The 15,242-nt window shown below is 51.2% G+C and overlaps 1 protein-coding gene across 12 annotated transcripts in view; it reads left to right on the top strand.

Annotated features, from left to right (window-relative positions):
* Positions 1–15,242, top strand: part of SGIP1 (SH3GL interacting endocytic adaptor 1) — a 49,912-nt gene that overhangs the window by 8,681 nt on the left and 25,989 nt on the right. For 6 of the 12 annotated variants that reach the window (XM_061469691.1, XM_061469699.1, XM_061469696.1 and 3 more), the window contains 6 exons: positions 5,751–5,814; positions 8,000–8,024; positions 9,908–9,964; positions 10,188–10,242; positions 10,971–11,158; positions 14,686–14,697. In XM_061469691.1, the coding sequence (XP_061325675.1) occupies positions 5,751–5,814; positions 8,000–8,024; positions 9,908–9,964; positions 10,188–10,242; positions 10,971–11,158; positions 14,686–14,697 (401 nt within the window). Of the gene's footprint in view, positions 1–5,750; positions 5,815–7,999; positions 8,025–9,907; positions 9,965–10,187; positions 10,243–10,970; positions 11,159–13,843; positions 13,856–14,685; positions 14,698–15,242 lie in introns of all 12 variants that reach the window. The other 6 variants (XM_061469695.1, XM_061469701.1, XM_061469703.1 and 3 more) reach the window with 4 other exon arrangements.

A 15,242-nucleotide genomic window follows, 5' to 3' on the forward strand; every position in this document is an offset into this window, starting at 1 on the left:
AGACCTAAGGGAATGGGAAAGATGTAAAGGCGCTAGGAGCCCAAACTCCTCCTGATACATGGGGATGGATGCTCGGAGCTGAGCCAGTATGGGGGCTGCTGCTGCGGGGCAGGCAGGACACGTGGTGGTGGCCACAGGACTTCATCCGAGCTCTTTGCATTTAGTGGCTGGAATGAGATTTGTAATTTTAGGGAGGTGTTGAGTTCAAAACCTCCTCAGGCAGTTCACCACAACCTGTTCAGAGACTCAGTTACCCTCATGGCTGAAAATGTGACTGTATTTCTGAATCAGCCACAGGGTCTTTTATCACCTCTGCCCACTGCAATGGGTGTCCCTCCATCATCCCGTTTCCATTCCCGAGGTTAAGTTTGGATCCCGATGCAGCTGCTCCTGACAAGGTTTTGGTGCTGTGCCGAATAGCTGAAGCTCTTATAGCTGCCCACCACCATCTCCTCCAGACTTTTGGCTGCCCTCATCACTCCCCCGTGAGCTGAGGCTCTGCTCTGGGGTCACTCAAAATGAAGAACTTTTTAGTCCTTCAGTGTCTTCCATCTGAAATGGAGCAAACTTCTCAGCATTAATTCATGTGTCCTTTCAAAAGAAGCCCACAGCTATTGTTGTTCACTTTTCTTTTCAAGTATTTCCTTTCCTGAAAGCCACAGGCAAGACCCCAACCATGTTCTGCTCTGGCAGAGAGTGAGAGATGCAGTGGTGAAGTCACCATTCCATTTCCCGATAGGTAGGGACTGCAGTAAGCAAGTGGAAGATTGTGATACACATGTGTGGGACTTCGCTATCTAGCTTATATTGTTTTCAGTGCCCTGGAAGCCCAACAGGGTGAAGAAAGGCCCTTTAACACCTGGCAAGCTCATTACCACAGACAGCTTTGTTAGCCCACCGTGGCAAAGCTAAATGTAGTATTTTAGTGCCAGTTTGCACTGGAAACTATTGGTGTACCGGGACGGAATGTTAAGTCAGTGATAAATACAAGTGCTGCTGGTTAAAAAGTGATTTTTTTTCCTAAGACTGCAGTAGTTGAGATGCACCATTTTGTACTGGGAAGGAAACCCAGGAACAGTGGCAGTAAATAACATCAGCATGTTATTTATTGCCTGTGTTGACTCTTACTGGTGATGGGTTTGTGGCTGGAGCCTGGTGCCTACCATGACACCACAGCAGCAGATGACCTTGTCTCCTGAAGGCTTCATCCATGCTCTGCGGGACCAGGCTGCTGCAGGACGAGCCCCTTTGGGCTGCCAACAGAAGTGGTGCCATTGCTGCCCCACTGCTGCTCGCTGATGGTCCATCCTCTCCTCTGTGGAGCAATTAGACTTGTAAATGAAGGGGGTTAAAATATTAATGGCTGTACCAAGGCAGTGTGCGGAGGGCTCGGCTCCTCACTGCGTTATTAAGCCTGCTGAGAGGCTGGTAATGAGCTGGAATGCAAAGACTGGGTTAGGTAAAAAGCATTTAAAATGTTCTCGTGATGTATACTAATTTAATTGTAGATAATAGAATTAAATCGATCATATACAGTGGGGAAAGGACAAAATAGCGTGGACTGAAGCAGTGTGGCCACTGAGGCTTGACTCTTCTGCTGCTGAGGGTGAAGGAGTTGAGAATCCCTGGGTTTGCAATGGCCCAAACCTGCTGATTTTCATGTAAAAGGTTGGTGCAGCAGCTGGGCCCAAGGCGCTGTGTCAAAGCAGGGGAAGCTTCTGGGCTGACTTGCAGAGAGCATTCGAGACACTGTTCTTTGGGTTATTTATTTGGGGCTTTAATTCACCCTTTGACTTTTTCCTCTGGATATGACTCAGGTTTTCAGGAGTTCTATCTTGCCTTTGCTTTGTCTTACTGAGCAAAGGGAGGATTATTATTTCTTTAGTAAAGCAAGCCAAACCCAAATACAAAGAGCTTTTGGCTATGAAACGGCAGCAGGTTTCCAGGTCTTTGGACTCAGTATATTCAGTAAGACACAGGTTTGTGTGTGGTGGGGAAGCAGGATGCTCAAATCCAGCTCCAAGTTGCGTGCAAAACAATTCCACACACCAAAACAAAGAATACACAAAGCTAAGAGTGATTAGTTCTTATTGCCTCCCCTATTTCTCCCCCTTCTTCCTTATTCTCTCCCCTCCCTGCTGCTACTTTGGTCTTGAGCCTCTGGCATGGCAATAGATAACGTTTATCTTCATGCACAGACTAAGTAGAACTAATTTCAATCATTTCTTTTTCCTTTAGTCATCACAAAAGAGCGTTTAAGGCAAAGATATTCTCCCTGATGTCTCTCCTGTTGGAGAGGTGTGTTGCTTTCATGAGGCCCATCCTGCTGAGTGAATAGCTCTTCCTTTAGGGACCCCCTTCAGTATTTGGAGGTCCAGAAGCAGCAGCAGCTGCTTCAGCTGCCTGGGAATGGAGGGCAAGAGGCTGAATTTGGGATACTGGGGTTATTTCTATAGGTGTAAAGTCTTTGGTGTAGGAAAAAAAAGGTGCTGGTTGTTCTTGAGAGTAAGATACAGAGAGCTTCATAGTGATTCCTATTTCTCAGATGCCACTTATCAGGTATACCAGGAAAAGAAAGAGTAATAGTAAATAAAAGATGAATAATGCTCCCAAATTTGGAGAGCCATTGGTGTTTGAAATGAGATCCCTGGCACACAGTGATGAGTTCAGCTTTGGCTTGTGGCTACTCTGAGGCTTTGAGGGAGAGCACGTGAAGCCGTTCGGCTCGATGAGGACCAATTGCAGCGTGTGAAGCTGTTGTACCTTGGAAGGGGCAGCCACTTTGCCCATGTTTTGCTCAGTCATCTCCCATTTAAAGCAGATGGTGGGCCTGTTGTGTAACTGAGCAGACGGCTTTGTTACAAGACTCAGCCAAATCGGGTGCTGCCTCACGTAAGACTGAACAAGAACTCATTTCTGGGGGTTTCGGCCCTCCCTGTTCTACTTTGAGTTTGGAGGATGAAGTTATTCCAGGGGGTGAGATGAATGGAAACCTTCCTTGGTTATTAATAACTCGCTTGAGTCTTGAAGAAACACAAGGAATGCTGAGCAGCACTATGTAGTAAAAACAGAGTCCATGTAAGGTTGCAGGATGAGCCCACGGGTTCGGCGCATGAAGGCATATTGATCCCATAGGATGGGCTGTGTGGGATCCCATAGGATGGGCTGTGTGGGATCCCATAGGATGGGCTGTGTGGGATCCCATAGGATGGGCTGTGTGGGATCCCATAGGATGGGCTGTGTGGGATCCCATAGGATGGGCTGTGTGGGATCCCATAGGATGGGCTGTGTGGGATCCCATAGGATGGGCTGTGTGGGATCCCATAGGATGGGCTGTGTGGGATCCCATAGGATGGGCTGTGTGGGATCCCATAGGATGGGCTGTGTGGGATCCCATAGGATGGGCTGTGTGGGATCCCATAGGATGGGCTGTGTGGGATCCCATAGGATGGGCTGTGTGGGATCCCATAAGGGATTCCTTTGCCCCGACCATGTAATGCCTTGGGGAGAGAAAGGAAGTGCACTGCGTGTGCTTTTTCAGGAGCAGCCTCTTAGTTTCCCGTTTCACAGGGGATAGTGTCCAACGCAAAGCTCCATGAGCAGCACCAAGGGGACATCTCCTTGTCCTGCCCTGGCTTGTTTGGTCCTAATGTTGGCCCACAGACCACCCAGCCATGGGCTACTGAAAGCATGGAGCATCCCACTGTGTTATGGTGATATTTAAACCCAGTGTTTAATGATGTGCTGCAGTAAGCTCATGTTTGTAGTGCTTGTTGCTTGTGCCAGTGCCCAGAAGAGTAGGATGTTCCTGGGAAAACGAGAAATAATTTCAATTCAATGGCAGGTTCAAAGCAGGAGCCAGACCAAAGAAACCCAGTGTCCGCCAGCAGCATCATAAGAGGAAGCAGGGACAGGCCAAGGGGAATGGCTTGAACCTGCCCGAGGGGAGACTGAGATGAGCTCTTAGGCAGAAGCTCTTCCCTGTGAGGGTGCTGAGGCGCTGGCACAGGGTGCCCAGAGAAGCTGTGGCTGCCCCATCCCTGGCAGTGTTCAAGGCCAGGTTGGACACAGGGGCTTGGAGCAAGCTGCTCTAGTGGAAGGGGTCCCTGCCTGTGGCAGGGGTTGGAGCTGGAGGAGCTTTAAGGTCCCTTCCAACACAAACCAGGCTGGGATTCTATAAATGAGCTATGCCAGGGGACACAGCTCCTAGGATAAGTGCTCCCATGTTCCTGGGGTATCCAGAGCCTGTTTCAGGGGAGCTACAGGAGATTTGGCTCTTTCAATACGTTGCTTGAGGTTGAGGTTTTCTCATCGAAACCTAGTTAGTGTTTTATAACAAAGCAGGTTTTAGCACTGGTACAGCTGTGTGCTTCTGGTGTAACAGAGCACAGCGGTGTACTGGTTGTTAGCTATGCCTCAGTCCTGGCAACGCCTGTTGGTGCCACTGACCCTTGCCTTCACCTTCGAAAGCTGTTGCATATCACACTGGGGAGAGGAAGGCGTGCAGGGCTGTGCAGGCATGTGTGCATCCAACAGGACTCCCAATGGCAGCGTGTTCATCTTCCCTGCAGACTCACCCTGTAGCTGTTTCCTTGCTGTGTGCAGGCACCCATGGCTGAGTCCCTGCAGAGCTGGTTGGGTACCCAGCGAGGAGGCAGCAGGACGGGGTGCGTGCTGCCAACCCCGCTCCTCCTGCCTTCCATCCCTGTGGGCTCTGGTTAGCCATGGTCCCTCTTTGCCTTGTGATGCTTGACTGTGCTTTCCAGGAGGTTTCAGGGAAGGGACCTGCTGTGGTCCCTGCACCTTTGCTCTGGCCATTTGACACAGGCCAGCTCATTGGATCAGTGCGAGCACTGCATTTACCTCCCGACAGCACTGCTGCACCCTTGCAGCAGCGTCTGACCCACGTCACAGCACATTTGGGTGGCTTCCAGACCAAGGCACAACTCCCAGGAGCTGTGAAAGGGAAAGAGGCCAGAAATAGCTGTTCTAGTCTCAAGAACTGTGGTTTATATTGGCTCCTGTGGCTACCAGAATCCCTAAATTAAGCTGTGACCTACATTAATTGCTGTCATGCTCCTGGCAGAGATTCATGACGAGCGTGTCCAGCAGTGTCCAGCACAAGAGCAGCTTCCAGCCACAGCTGAAACATCATCTGTGTGAAAAGCAGCCAAGTGAAATGTGCAAAAAATGCTCCCAATCCTTTCCTTGGAGTCCTTGCTGCAAGCAGCCATTCAAATCCCTCTCCTGGGTAGCTCTGAGGATGCAAAAGAGAGAGAAAATCTCAGAAACTCTCTCTCCTCCATTCATTCTTTAAGTAGTGTGGTGATGGCCGTGATGGGCTCCAAACTGGTTCCAGCATCATTGGCACCAGGCATCATTTTAAGCACTATGCAGATCAAGAATCAGTGCAGGACAACCAGCCTCATGGTTTCAGCTGTGTGGGTTTTGCACCAAAAAGAGGTTTCCCCACTGTGCATCAGTCCCCATAAGACAGTAAGCTTAGAAATATTAGCTGTGAAATACGTAGTCACACATGCTGAGAGCAGGTTAATGAGAGTTAAGTGGGCAAATACGAGGCACAAGCAACTGTAGAAACCACCTGCAAAGTGCTGCGGGTGGTTCTTGGGTTTGGGCCTTTCTATTTTAACCTTCCTTATAAATAACAAAGGAATAAGGAGCCTTCTGGAGGATTTCTGTCAAGGCTGATGGCAATGTTGCATTCTTGTTTATACCCCTTCTATCCACAGGATTGAAAAAACGTACAAGGAAGGCCTTTGGTATACGGAAGAAAGAGAAGGATACCGATTCCACGTAAGTCAGTGAGCTATAAACCACTTTAATGCACGCTGATACCGGGGAGAAGCTGATGCCGGGGTGCCAGGCCAGGAAGGAAGTCGGAGCACCACAGGCATTCATCAGCCTCGGATCAAGTCTTGGAAGAACAAATACATTGAAGCTGTTTCCCCTTGGACACGCAGTGCACAGCAAATCAAGGTGTTTCCTCTGCTCCACGCAGCCGGCTCTCCACGTGTTCGCAATTGATGGTGACAGTTAGCGCTGATCAGGAGGAAATTGCTCCTCTGGGAGTTTCAGCAGATTAATCCCTGCCCAAGCTCCTCATCTGCCGTCTGCCGAGGTCTTTTTAGATGCAAATTCCATTTAAGCAGATGCCTGCACAGGGTGGTGAAGAGCCAGAGCCGTGGTTGGGGCAGGCTCGGGATGATGAGGGTGCGTGGGGCGCCTTTGGCTTTGATGTGGAAGGTGCTTTTGCTCCCTGGAAGAACATCTGGCAGGGGTCTCCTCACAGCTGGGTGCAGAGCCGCTGGTGGGGCACTGGGCCCAGCTCTTGGCTGCCACTGAGGTATTTTGGGGTATATATCAGAAAGCAGTCTGGCAAAGGAGAGGGGGAAAGGCAGTGAGGAGCCCCGCTCCCTCTCCCTCACCATCATACAGGTATTTAATGCCTTGCACAACAAAATCCCTGTGGGGTTTTGGTTTGGTTTTGTTCAGATTTGCTTTCCTCAGCTATTTTCTATGTCACTGGTGGTTGCTGAGGTTTCCTCTGCAAAGGGGCAGCCACCACAGCCCTAGCCATGCTCCTGGGACCACGGTGAGCCTTGGTTGCACCTGCAGGGCTCTGCCCACTGCAAAACGGGGCCTGAAAATATGGGGTACAGCTTGACGACCTTAAAGGTCTTTTCCAACCTCGTTGATTCAGCTCTATGGAGAACATCCCCAAAGAGGGCTGTGCAGCACCAGGCCGTTGTCCTGCTGGCTTGTCACCAGGAAGGGTGGCTGTCCATCCCCAAGCAGGCTGTGGGACAGCCGGGAGCTCCATGAATGGCTTCATTTATAATGTATCAGGATGCTGGGCAGGAGTCAGGCTGCTCTGCATCCTCATCTGCCCAGGGAAAATCAATGGAGCCAGGGCTAGGTCCTGCCTTTAACCAGTCGCTCGCAGCAGCCGGCTCTTCCTAGAGGCTGGGGAAGGTGGCAGCCTATGGAGATGGCAAACGAATCCTGGGGCTTTCGTGATGGCAACGAGATTGCAGAAAGGCCGCTGCGGAGGAGACACTTGCAATCAGCAGGCAGCAGTGATTAGCAGAGCACAGGGTCACCTCGCCATCATCACCCCAAGGGGCTTTGAGTGCTCTCCAAATCCCACGTCAGTGGCCGGTGTGGGGCTGGGAGGTGCACTGAGAGGCTGGGACAGCCCCTCTGGTCCCCCCCTGCCATGGACCTGGGGGTGGGCACCGTGGTGTGGGATGTGCAGAGCTGCTGTCTGGGGTCTGGAATGGGCTGGGTTTGCTGTGTGAGGGGAAAGGACTTTCCACCCCTTCCCTCCAGCGGTCAAGGGTCTCCGTAGCCATTCTAGCTGGGATCTGACTGGGGAGCACGGGAGAGGTGGAGCAGCCGCCTGGTTTTCATGAGCATATCTGTGTTTTCACTAACCAACTTAGCATCCTTGGGCAGTGTCTGAATGTGGCTGCTGAGCCGGACACGCTGCTGGCCGTGATCAGGGTCTAAATCCCGTGAGTGGTTGGGGATTAGGATCCCTGAGGATCTCCTCAGTTTGCAAATCCATTCAAGAGAAGTGACTGTGCTGCTGCCGGAATAAAACCTCCGACTCACTCACTCTGTCAGTTTTAGTGCCTTCTGCAATAGGATGTGCACCCAGCATCGGGCTATGGCCATGGTAGGGGTGCAAGGAGGAGCCAGCCCAGCTCCTCAGCACTAGAATGGGATCATCAGCAGGAGCACTTTAGGGATAAATATAGCATTTGTCACCTGATAACATGAGATCAGCAGCACTGAGACCTCTGTGTGGGTTTCAGAGAGAGCACATGGCAGGTAATTCAGATTTGCTGATAGCTTCATAATTAAAACCATCTCCAAGCTAGTAATCGTACTAATTGTGTAATCCACATCGCCACGGTATGGATTGGGCACTAGTGCAGTTTGGGAGTAACACTCTGCTTCTTTCTGTTCTTTACAGAGGGTCACCAGACAGGGATGGCATTGTAAGTATTGCATGGACCTTATCCTGCTTTCCCCTCCTCATATGGCTCCTTAAGTGTTAATTCCCCCATCAGCACTTTGCGAACCGTCTCTTCATTTCTGTTTCATATAGGAAATACATCTGGGTAAGGAGCTGTTTAATGGCACATCCCAGGATTCCTGCAGGTTTAACAGAGAGAAAATAACACCAAACACCGGAGAGAGCCTCGGGCAGAGGGACCACGTGTCCGGCTAAACCCCCCTGGCTCCATATCCCCATTTCCACTCCTGCTAATTGGCTTGGGTCAGATTTGCTGTGGGATGGGTTAAGGGGATGTTGCCAGAACAGCTGTTTCCAGTGCCTGCTTTTATTTTCTACATTGAAAACAAGGAGAGACTTGGGTTTGTTATTTTGATTATTGCTGCTTTGATTTATGGTGTTAGAAATGGCCCTGCTAGACCTGGGTAGTGGAAGGACCACATCTCCTTTTGCCATTCAATATCAGTTTAAGTGTTGGGTTCACACTGTGACTGCGTTGGTTGTTGTTTCTTGAGCAAATTTAGATGTTAGAGACTCACCTTAAAATAATGAGACCCTCGGGAGGCTCAGCAAGGAGAGCGATGCTGGGGTGACAAAGCCAAACAAAAACTGGGGTATCACTTCTCTGGTTTGGGTTTTCTTCCACATCTGACCCCAAATCCATGGCTTTGGGCTTGCCCTGTGTCCACGAGAGCTGGTTAAGAAATAGGGATAAAAAGGAGCCTGCAGCTCAGGCAGGGCTGGAACCAAGGCTCTGTTCACAGTAACACGCAAATAACATTCAAGGGGCAGCCCTGAGCTGTCTCCTCCACCAGCAGAAGTGCTGTGGGCAGCCTGTCCTAGCAGGATTGGGTGCAGGGACCTCGGGTGAGCTCAGGTGCCCTCTCAGTCAGGCTCATGTTCTTGTTGTTCCATGAGGTTTGCTGTCTGAGCTCAGGGCAGGGAAAGTCTCCAGTGTTCCAGCAAGCTGAAAGATGGAGAAATGCAATTTTGGGGGGTATAAGGAAGCCACTGAATGTATTTGGGGCAGGGGAATTGGAGGACAGAGACGCTTAATGTAACTTCTCTTCCTACAGCATGTAATATCTGCAGCCACTGGAGTGGCCAAGAGCAATTCATAGAATCAGTCATAGAACCCCAGCCTGGTTTGTGTTGGAAGGGACCTTAAAGCTCCTCCAGCTCCAGCCACGGGCAGGGACCCATTCCACCAGAGCAGCTTGCTCCAAGCCCCTGTGTCCAACCTGGCCTTGAGCACTGCCAGGGATGGGGCAGCCACAGCTTCTCTAGGATGGAGAAGCAGGGGTTGGACCTGGATGAGCTTTAAGCTCCATTCCAATCAAACCTAGTCTGGGATTCCATGATCACAGCTGGGTTAGCCCCGACACCGCTCACTGCTGCAACCCAGCTCATGCCATGGGTGGCTGGGCTGCTGAATAACACAAACTGGATTCTGCTTTCAGTGTGTCCCGGGGAAGGTGATTATCTCCCTATAAACGGTGGTGCTATCTGTGCTTGATGGGCAAGGGGAAAGCCCCTGCTGCCAGCTCTCCCCATGGGTTGAACATCCCATCACATATAGAAATGGTCATTTCACCTCTTGCTTAAGTTCTCCCCTCTTAAATTCACTTAATGAATATTCAACAAAAGCCTTTTTACCCCTCTGGTGTGGAAGACATTCCAGAAGTGGGAAGTGCTGTTGTGTATGGCTGACGTGCACGTGCAGAGCAGCTCGCTGTAGTGCCTGCAGGGGCAGCTGCTGCAGTACCCACTGCCATCCCAGCTGTGTCAATGCACACCTATAAGAGATGCTCTGCTCTTGCTTCCTTAACTTAGAACATGGACATTTTCCTTTTCAATGTCTTGCAGAAGAAAGCGAATGGAGCCCCGAATGGATTCTATGCAGAGATTGACTGGGACAGATATGTAAGTGCCCCAGGGAACCAGCCCTCCACCCAGCACCCATGCAGCTCCCAATGGGACCTGGGCTGTACCCACATGCTGCCTTGTGGCTCTTGGGTGGGGTTAGGCTGCGGAGAGCTGTGATGGGCATCTCTTCCTGCAGGAGGAAGGAGCTGCTCCAGCTTTCCAGGGATGGAATTAGCGTTCCCAATTCTTTCTTTTGGTTTTGTTTTTGTGCCCTATTCAGAACTCACCTGAGCTTGATGAGGAAGGATACAGCATCCGACCGGAGGAACCAGGCTATATCCTTTATGGCTGGCTTTGCCTCTTGGGTTACCAACTGTAAGATGAGCTGGGATTCACAGGCAGGCCACTGACATAGTTGTTATTATTATTGTTGTTATTATTATTATCATGCCTAAAGAAGAGAAGGCTCTGGGAGACCTTAGAGCAGTGCCTAATGGGGCCAAGAAGAAAGCAGCCAATCTGTGATTCTATGCTTATTTCTTTCCCCCTTTTTACTTCCCTTTTGAGCTGTCACTCCACAGCTCTAACTGGCTCCCACAGGGAATTACCTGAGGCAGTAGAGCAGAGGGTGATTTTAATTGCCTTTGATCCACTGCCATGAAATGAGGAGGTGTGATGAGCGGTGCCAGGAGCATCCCAGCAGGGTGTCCCATGGGGAAGATGATGTCCTATCCCATCTGTGCTGGGTGCACATGCGATGTTCAAGGCCAGAGCCCGTGCATGGTCCAGGTATGCAGGCACTGATGCGCATCACCGCCGGGCTAAACCAGGGTTGGCTTTATCCCTGTGAGCATCAGTGCCTGCATATGGATAAAGCACTGAAACATCACAGCAGTGGCAGGCACTGCAGGAGGATTTGCCCCTGCACACAAATCCCATCCACGGGAGTTTTGGATAAGCATTTTGGGAACCCCTCATTCCCACTCTTCAGGGATGCTGGAGCCTTTGAATGCCAAGGCTCTGCCCTCACAGCAGGACGAAACCTTCTTTAACTGTGCTCTACCTACCAAAGGAAAGCACTTCTACTCCTCGAGTGAATCTGAAGAGGAAGAGGAGGCGCACAAGAAGTTCAACATCAAGATCAAGCCTTTGCAGGCTAAAGACATCCTGAAGAGCGCGGCCACGGTGGACGAGCTGAAGGCATCAATAGGCAACATTGCACTTTCTCCATCCCCCGTGGTGAGTCCCCGTGTTTCTGTCTCTTCCCTGGGTTACAAAAGCAGTTGTGCTCCTCAGGGCTCATCCCAAGTGATCAGGAAGCTCTCCCTTAGGATGGATGGGTTTCTCTTTATGTCCTTATTTATAAGGTCTAGTCTATACGGAACTAATAATGTGACTGCAGGTAGAGCTCAGATGTATCGCAGTGATGTTTCCAGTTCAAATGTCTTAAAAATCCCTTTTCCCGCTCATAAAACAGAGCAACCGAGATTGGAATACACTATTCCCTTATTTTTCCCCTTATCTTTCAATGCGACCATCATCCAGGACACAAATTGGATTGGCCTTGCCCTCATTCCCAAGGCTTTCCACACCACCGCTATGGGTGTTAGAGGGAAATTTCTCACCCCAGGGGTGAATGTGGGGCTCCTGGAAGGAGAGGTCACCTCTCCTTGTATATACATGGTATAAACACCATCACCTTCTGGTTTCCCTAAGACTTGTCAAGATTTCTGTCATCTCGTCCCAATCTGTTCAGCTGTGAAAAGACTTGATTTTTCCCTTTCAGTGGGCTTCAGTGTGGGCTTTAGTGTCTTTTCAGATGAAGCTTTCTGTGCTTTATAAATAGCCTGGATCTGAAGTGTGAATGAATCTCAAACCCGAAGCAAAGATGAAATCGAATGGATGTGTTTTATTTCTCCTTTCCAAACCAATGTGACGTGGCCGAGTTCCATGAGAGCTTCTGAGTGCCCCTGGCACATCTCTGCTTCCCCTCATGTTTGTCCCTTTTAGCAGTGTGCACTTCTGGATGCTTTTGGTGCTGCGACCAGGGAGGTTTAGGGGTTAGAAACTGCAGTTGGCTGCTTTGGGAAGCACAAAAAGGAAAAAGGAGTCAAAAACCCAAGCTCAAAATGCAGCAGAAAGGATGGGGGGAGTTTTGGAGGCTGCAGTTATGTGCCTAAAAGGTGGATAATTTCGATTGAGAGGGGAAAAACCCCACAGAATTTCTTATTGTGAAACCGAGCTGATTTTGGTTTTGCAAAGTGATGGCCCCAGCAGCCTGGTACACACATGTATGTGTAAATAATGTATGAAACAGTGTGATTTTGTGAGGAGAGAGGAAATAGCGCAACACGTCAGAAATGGGATAGGGAAAGTACTGTGCAAAACTTTCCAAAGGGCTCAACTCTTGGTGCATTCTCCTCCCCTCGTTGCTGCTATTTCAGGCCCCTGGCTGTGGGGTTTGGTGCTCCAGTCACCACAGGGCACTCGCTGGCCCCCGGGGGTAGCTGGCGGCTCTGTTGCAGCCGCTGCAGAGGTGGGAGTAGCTGCTCCTTGATGCTGGGCTGCAGCCCTGGGTGTAGGGGTTCTGGAGAACCCAGCCAAAAATATGGATGTGGAGCATTGGAGCGAGGCCAGAGGAGGCCATGGAGATGCTGCGAGGGCTGGAGCAGCTCTGCTCTGGAGCCAGGCTGAGAGAGCTGGGCTGGGGCAGCCTGGAGAAGAGAAGGCTCCTGAAGGGGAGACCTGAGAGCAGCTCCAGTGCCTGAAGGGGCTGCAGGAAAGCTGGAGAGGGGCTTGGGACAAGGGATGTAGGGACAGGCCAAGGGGAATGGCTTTAAGCTGCCAGAGGGGAGACTGAGATGAGCTCTTAGGCAGAAGCTCTTCCCTGTGAGGGTGCTGAGGCGCTGGCACAGGGTGCCCAGAGAAGCTGTGGCTGCCCCATCCCTGGCAGTGCTCAAGGCCAGGTTGGACACAGGGGCTTGGAGCAAGCTGCTCTAGTGGAAGGGGTCCCTGCCCGTGGCAGGGGTTGGAGCTGGATGAGCTTTAAGGTCCCTTCCAACCCAAACCAATCTGTGCATATAAAGTGATGCTGTCTCTAGCAGTAAACACAGCCTGGGGCTGGAGCCGGTGCCTCCCTGTAAAACAGTGCAGACTCTGCTCAGCCTGAAGGGCTCAGGGAAAAGCCCTGTGCCAGGCTGGACAGAAGGAACAGAAGCTGCTTCCCTGCGTTGGGATCCAAGTCCCATCGCACAGAGCCAAAGGGCGCAGATGGAGACGTGAGCGGTGCTGCTCCCCAGTACACCGGATCCCGGCAAGCGGCACTGGCCCCGCTGCCCTGGGAAAGCACCTGTGTCCTAGGCAGGAGCTGGCTGAAGGACTTTTGCATCCAAGGGAGTTCCTTGCTTTCCTGTCTGAGTCCATGCCCTTGCTCCTCTCCAAAACCAGCTGCAAAGCCATGCTCCAGCACCATATCCCTCCTGTGCATCGGCCTCTCCTGGACGAGAGCAGTGGGATGCTGTGTCCATGGGCACTGTCCTCCCCATCCCTTTGGGGTGTAAGCTATGGTGCCTCAACTTGAAGACAAGCAGGAAACCGGAGATGCTCTTGCAAACTGGTCTCGGATGCATTTTCCATCTGAAGCCCAGTAGCTTGGGTCTCACTCCTTGCACGTGCAAGTGATGGGACAACCTGCACCTTGCCATGTACCATACCAGCAACGTCCCAGCATCTTCAGGCCTCTTTCCTGCTCCTTTTGTCTTTGCTCGTACATGGCCCTTCCAGTCTATAGCTAATGGGGCCTGTTAATGACAAGGCATGTGAATCCTTCAAATACCCTTCATAACACAAATCTTTTACTTCTCTGTTATCCCTTTACAGAAAATCTCTTATATTCTCATTTTTCATTTGTTTTCTTCCTTTTCTGCATTCTTTTAGAGGAGAAGTCCGGTAAGAAATACAGTTTTTTGTCTCTCATAGCTTCTTAACACGATCTTCTCTGGTTTGCGCGCTCCCTGTTTTGCATGTCTCTAGAATGAACTGTGAAATGCAAATAACAAATCCTACTGGTTTGGAAGGCGTGATGTTTGTTTTCCTTCTCCCTTGATTTAACTTGGAGCACTTTACTATGGAGCTAGGCTGGCTTTGGTTGTGCACAGTCTGGGGGTGTACAGAACCAGGGAATCAACCAGGTTGGAAAAGACCTTTAAGATCACCAAGTCCAACCGTTCCCCAGCACTGCCAAGGCCATCACTAAACCATGTCAAAGTGCCAACCCACACGTCAAACCCCGTGTGGTTTCACCCTGTAGTGGGTGAGGCACATGTTGGGCAAGGTGCCTGAGGGCACAGCTTTACCTGGGCATGTTTTACGTGCATCCTTGCACATCAAAAGATACGAGAAGGCAGAAAGCCCCATCAGTGGTCCATGACCTCTGCAGTGCTGCTGTACGTGGTGGTGATGGCTTCCCTGAGAGGATTGGGCTTCCCGTGATTCTAAGCCCAGAACGGGGAGGTTCATTTGTTTCATAGGGTTTGGGTTCCTCATGGGTCTCTCTGGATGCTGCTCTCCCCCTGCCTTATGCCCATGGCTACAGTGGCCCCCCCGGGCAAGGGGTTTGCTCCCACTGGTGGGTGCTGGGGGCTGCGTGGAGGAGGAACCCCCCTGCACTGTGCTCTGTGAAGCCGTGATGAGGGTGTGATGGGTGCTGGGGACTCGGGGTGCTGACCTGTTGCTCTCTGACCAGGTGTCTCTTCTCTCTTCCTTCTCGCTGACCGCAGCGGCGCAGCCCGGTAAGCGCCCGTGCTCGCTGCTCCTGCCCCTGCTGCTCCAGCATGGGGGTGCTGGGGGGGCTGAGTCTGTGCTGGGGTTACGTGGTGAGCGCAGGGGAAGGGGAGCAGGTGCTGGTCCCGTTAGATGCTGTCGTGTGACCCAGGTGATGGAAGGACCTTGTCACTGCAAAGTGGTCCCCAGTGATGGGCATCCTCTGTGGCTTGACCTGCATCCTTGCAACCCTCCTGGGGATGCTGCTTGTGGTCCTGGGGTAGCCTCACTGCCCATCCTGCTCCTCCCCTCTGCCATGAAGCCCCAGCTCCCATGGTCCAGGTGGGGGTGGTTATTGCTGTGCACAAGCCCGTGTGTGTTGTATGGAAAAAGGGAGGATTTAGATTGCTAAAAAATGCATTATTTAGATCCATCTGCAGCCATGAAACATAGGATTTGGGGTTTATGCCATCAGCATGGGGTGATGCTGTAAGTGACCCCTGTAAGCCCCTGGCAGTCGGGATGGCTGTGAATGCAGCGCTGCCAGGTGATGGATTTTCATGGCTAAAAATCC

Source organism: Pezoporus flaviventris, unplaced genomic scaffold (assembly GCF_033815535.1).
Source record: "Pezoporus flaviventris isolate CSIRO_AGI_PZ_B2104156 unplaced genomic scaffold, CSIRO_AGI_Pfla_v1 ptg000059l, whole genome shotgun sequence".
NCBI classification, from domain to species: Eukaryota; Metazoa; Chordata; class Aves; order Psittaciformes; family Psittacidae; genus Pezoporus; species Pezoporus flaviventris.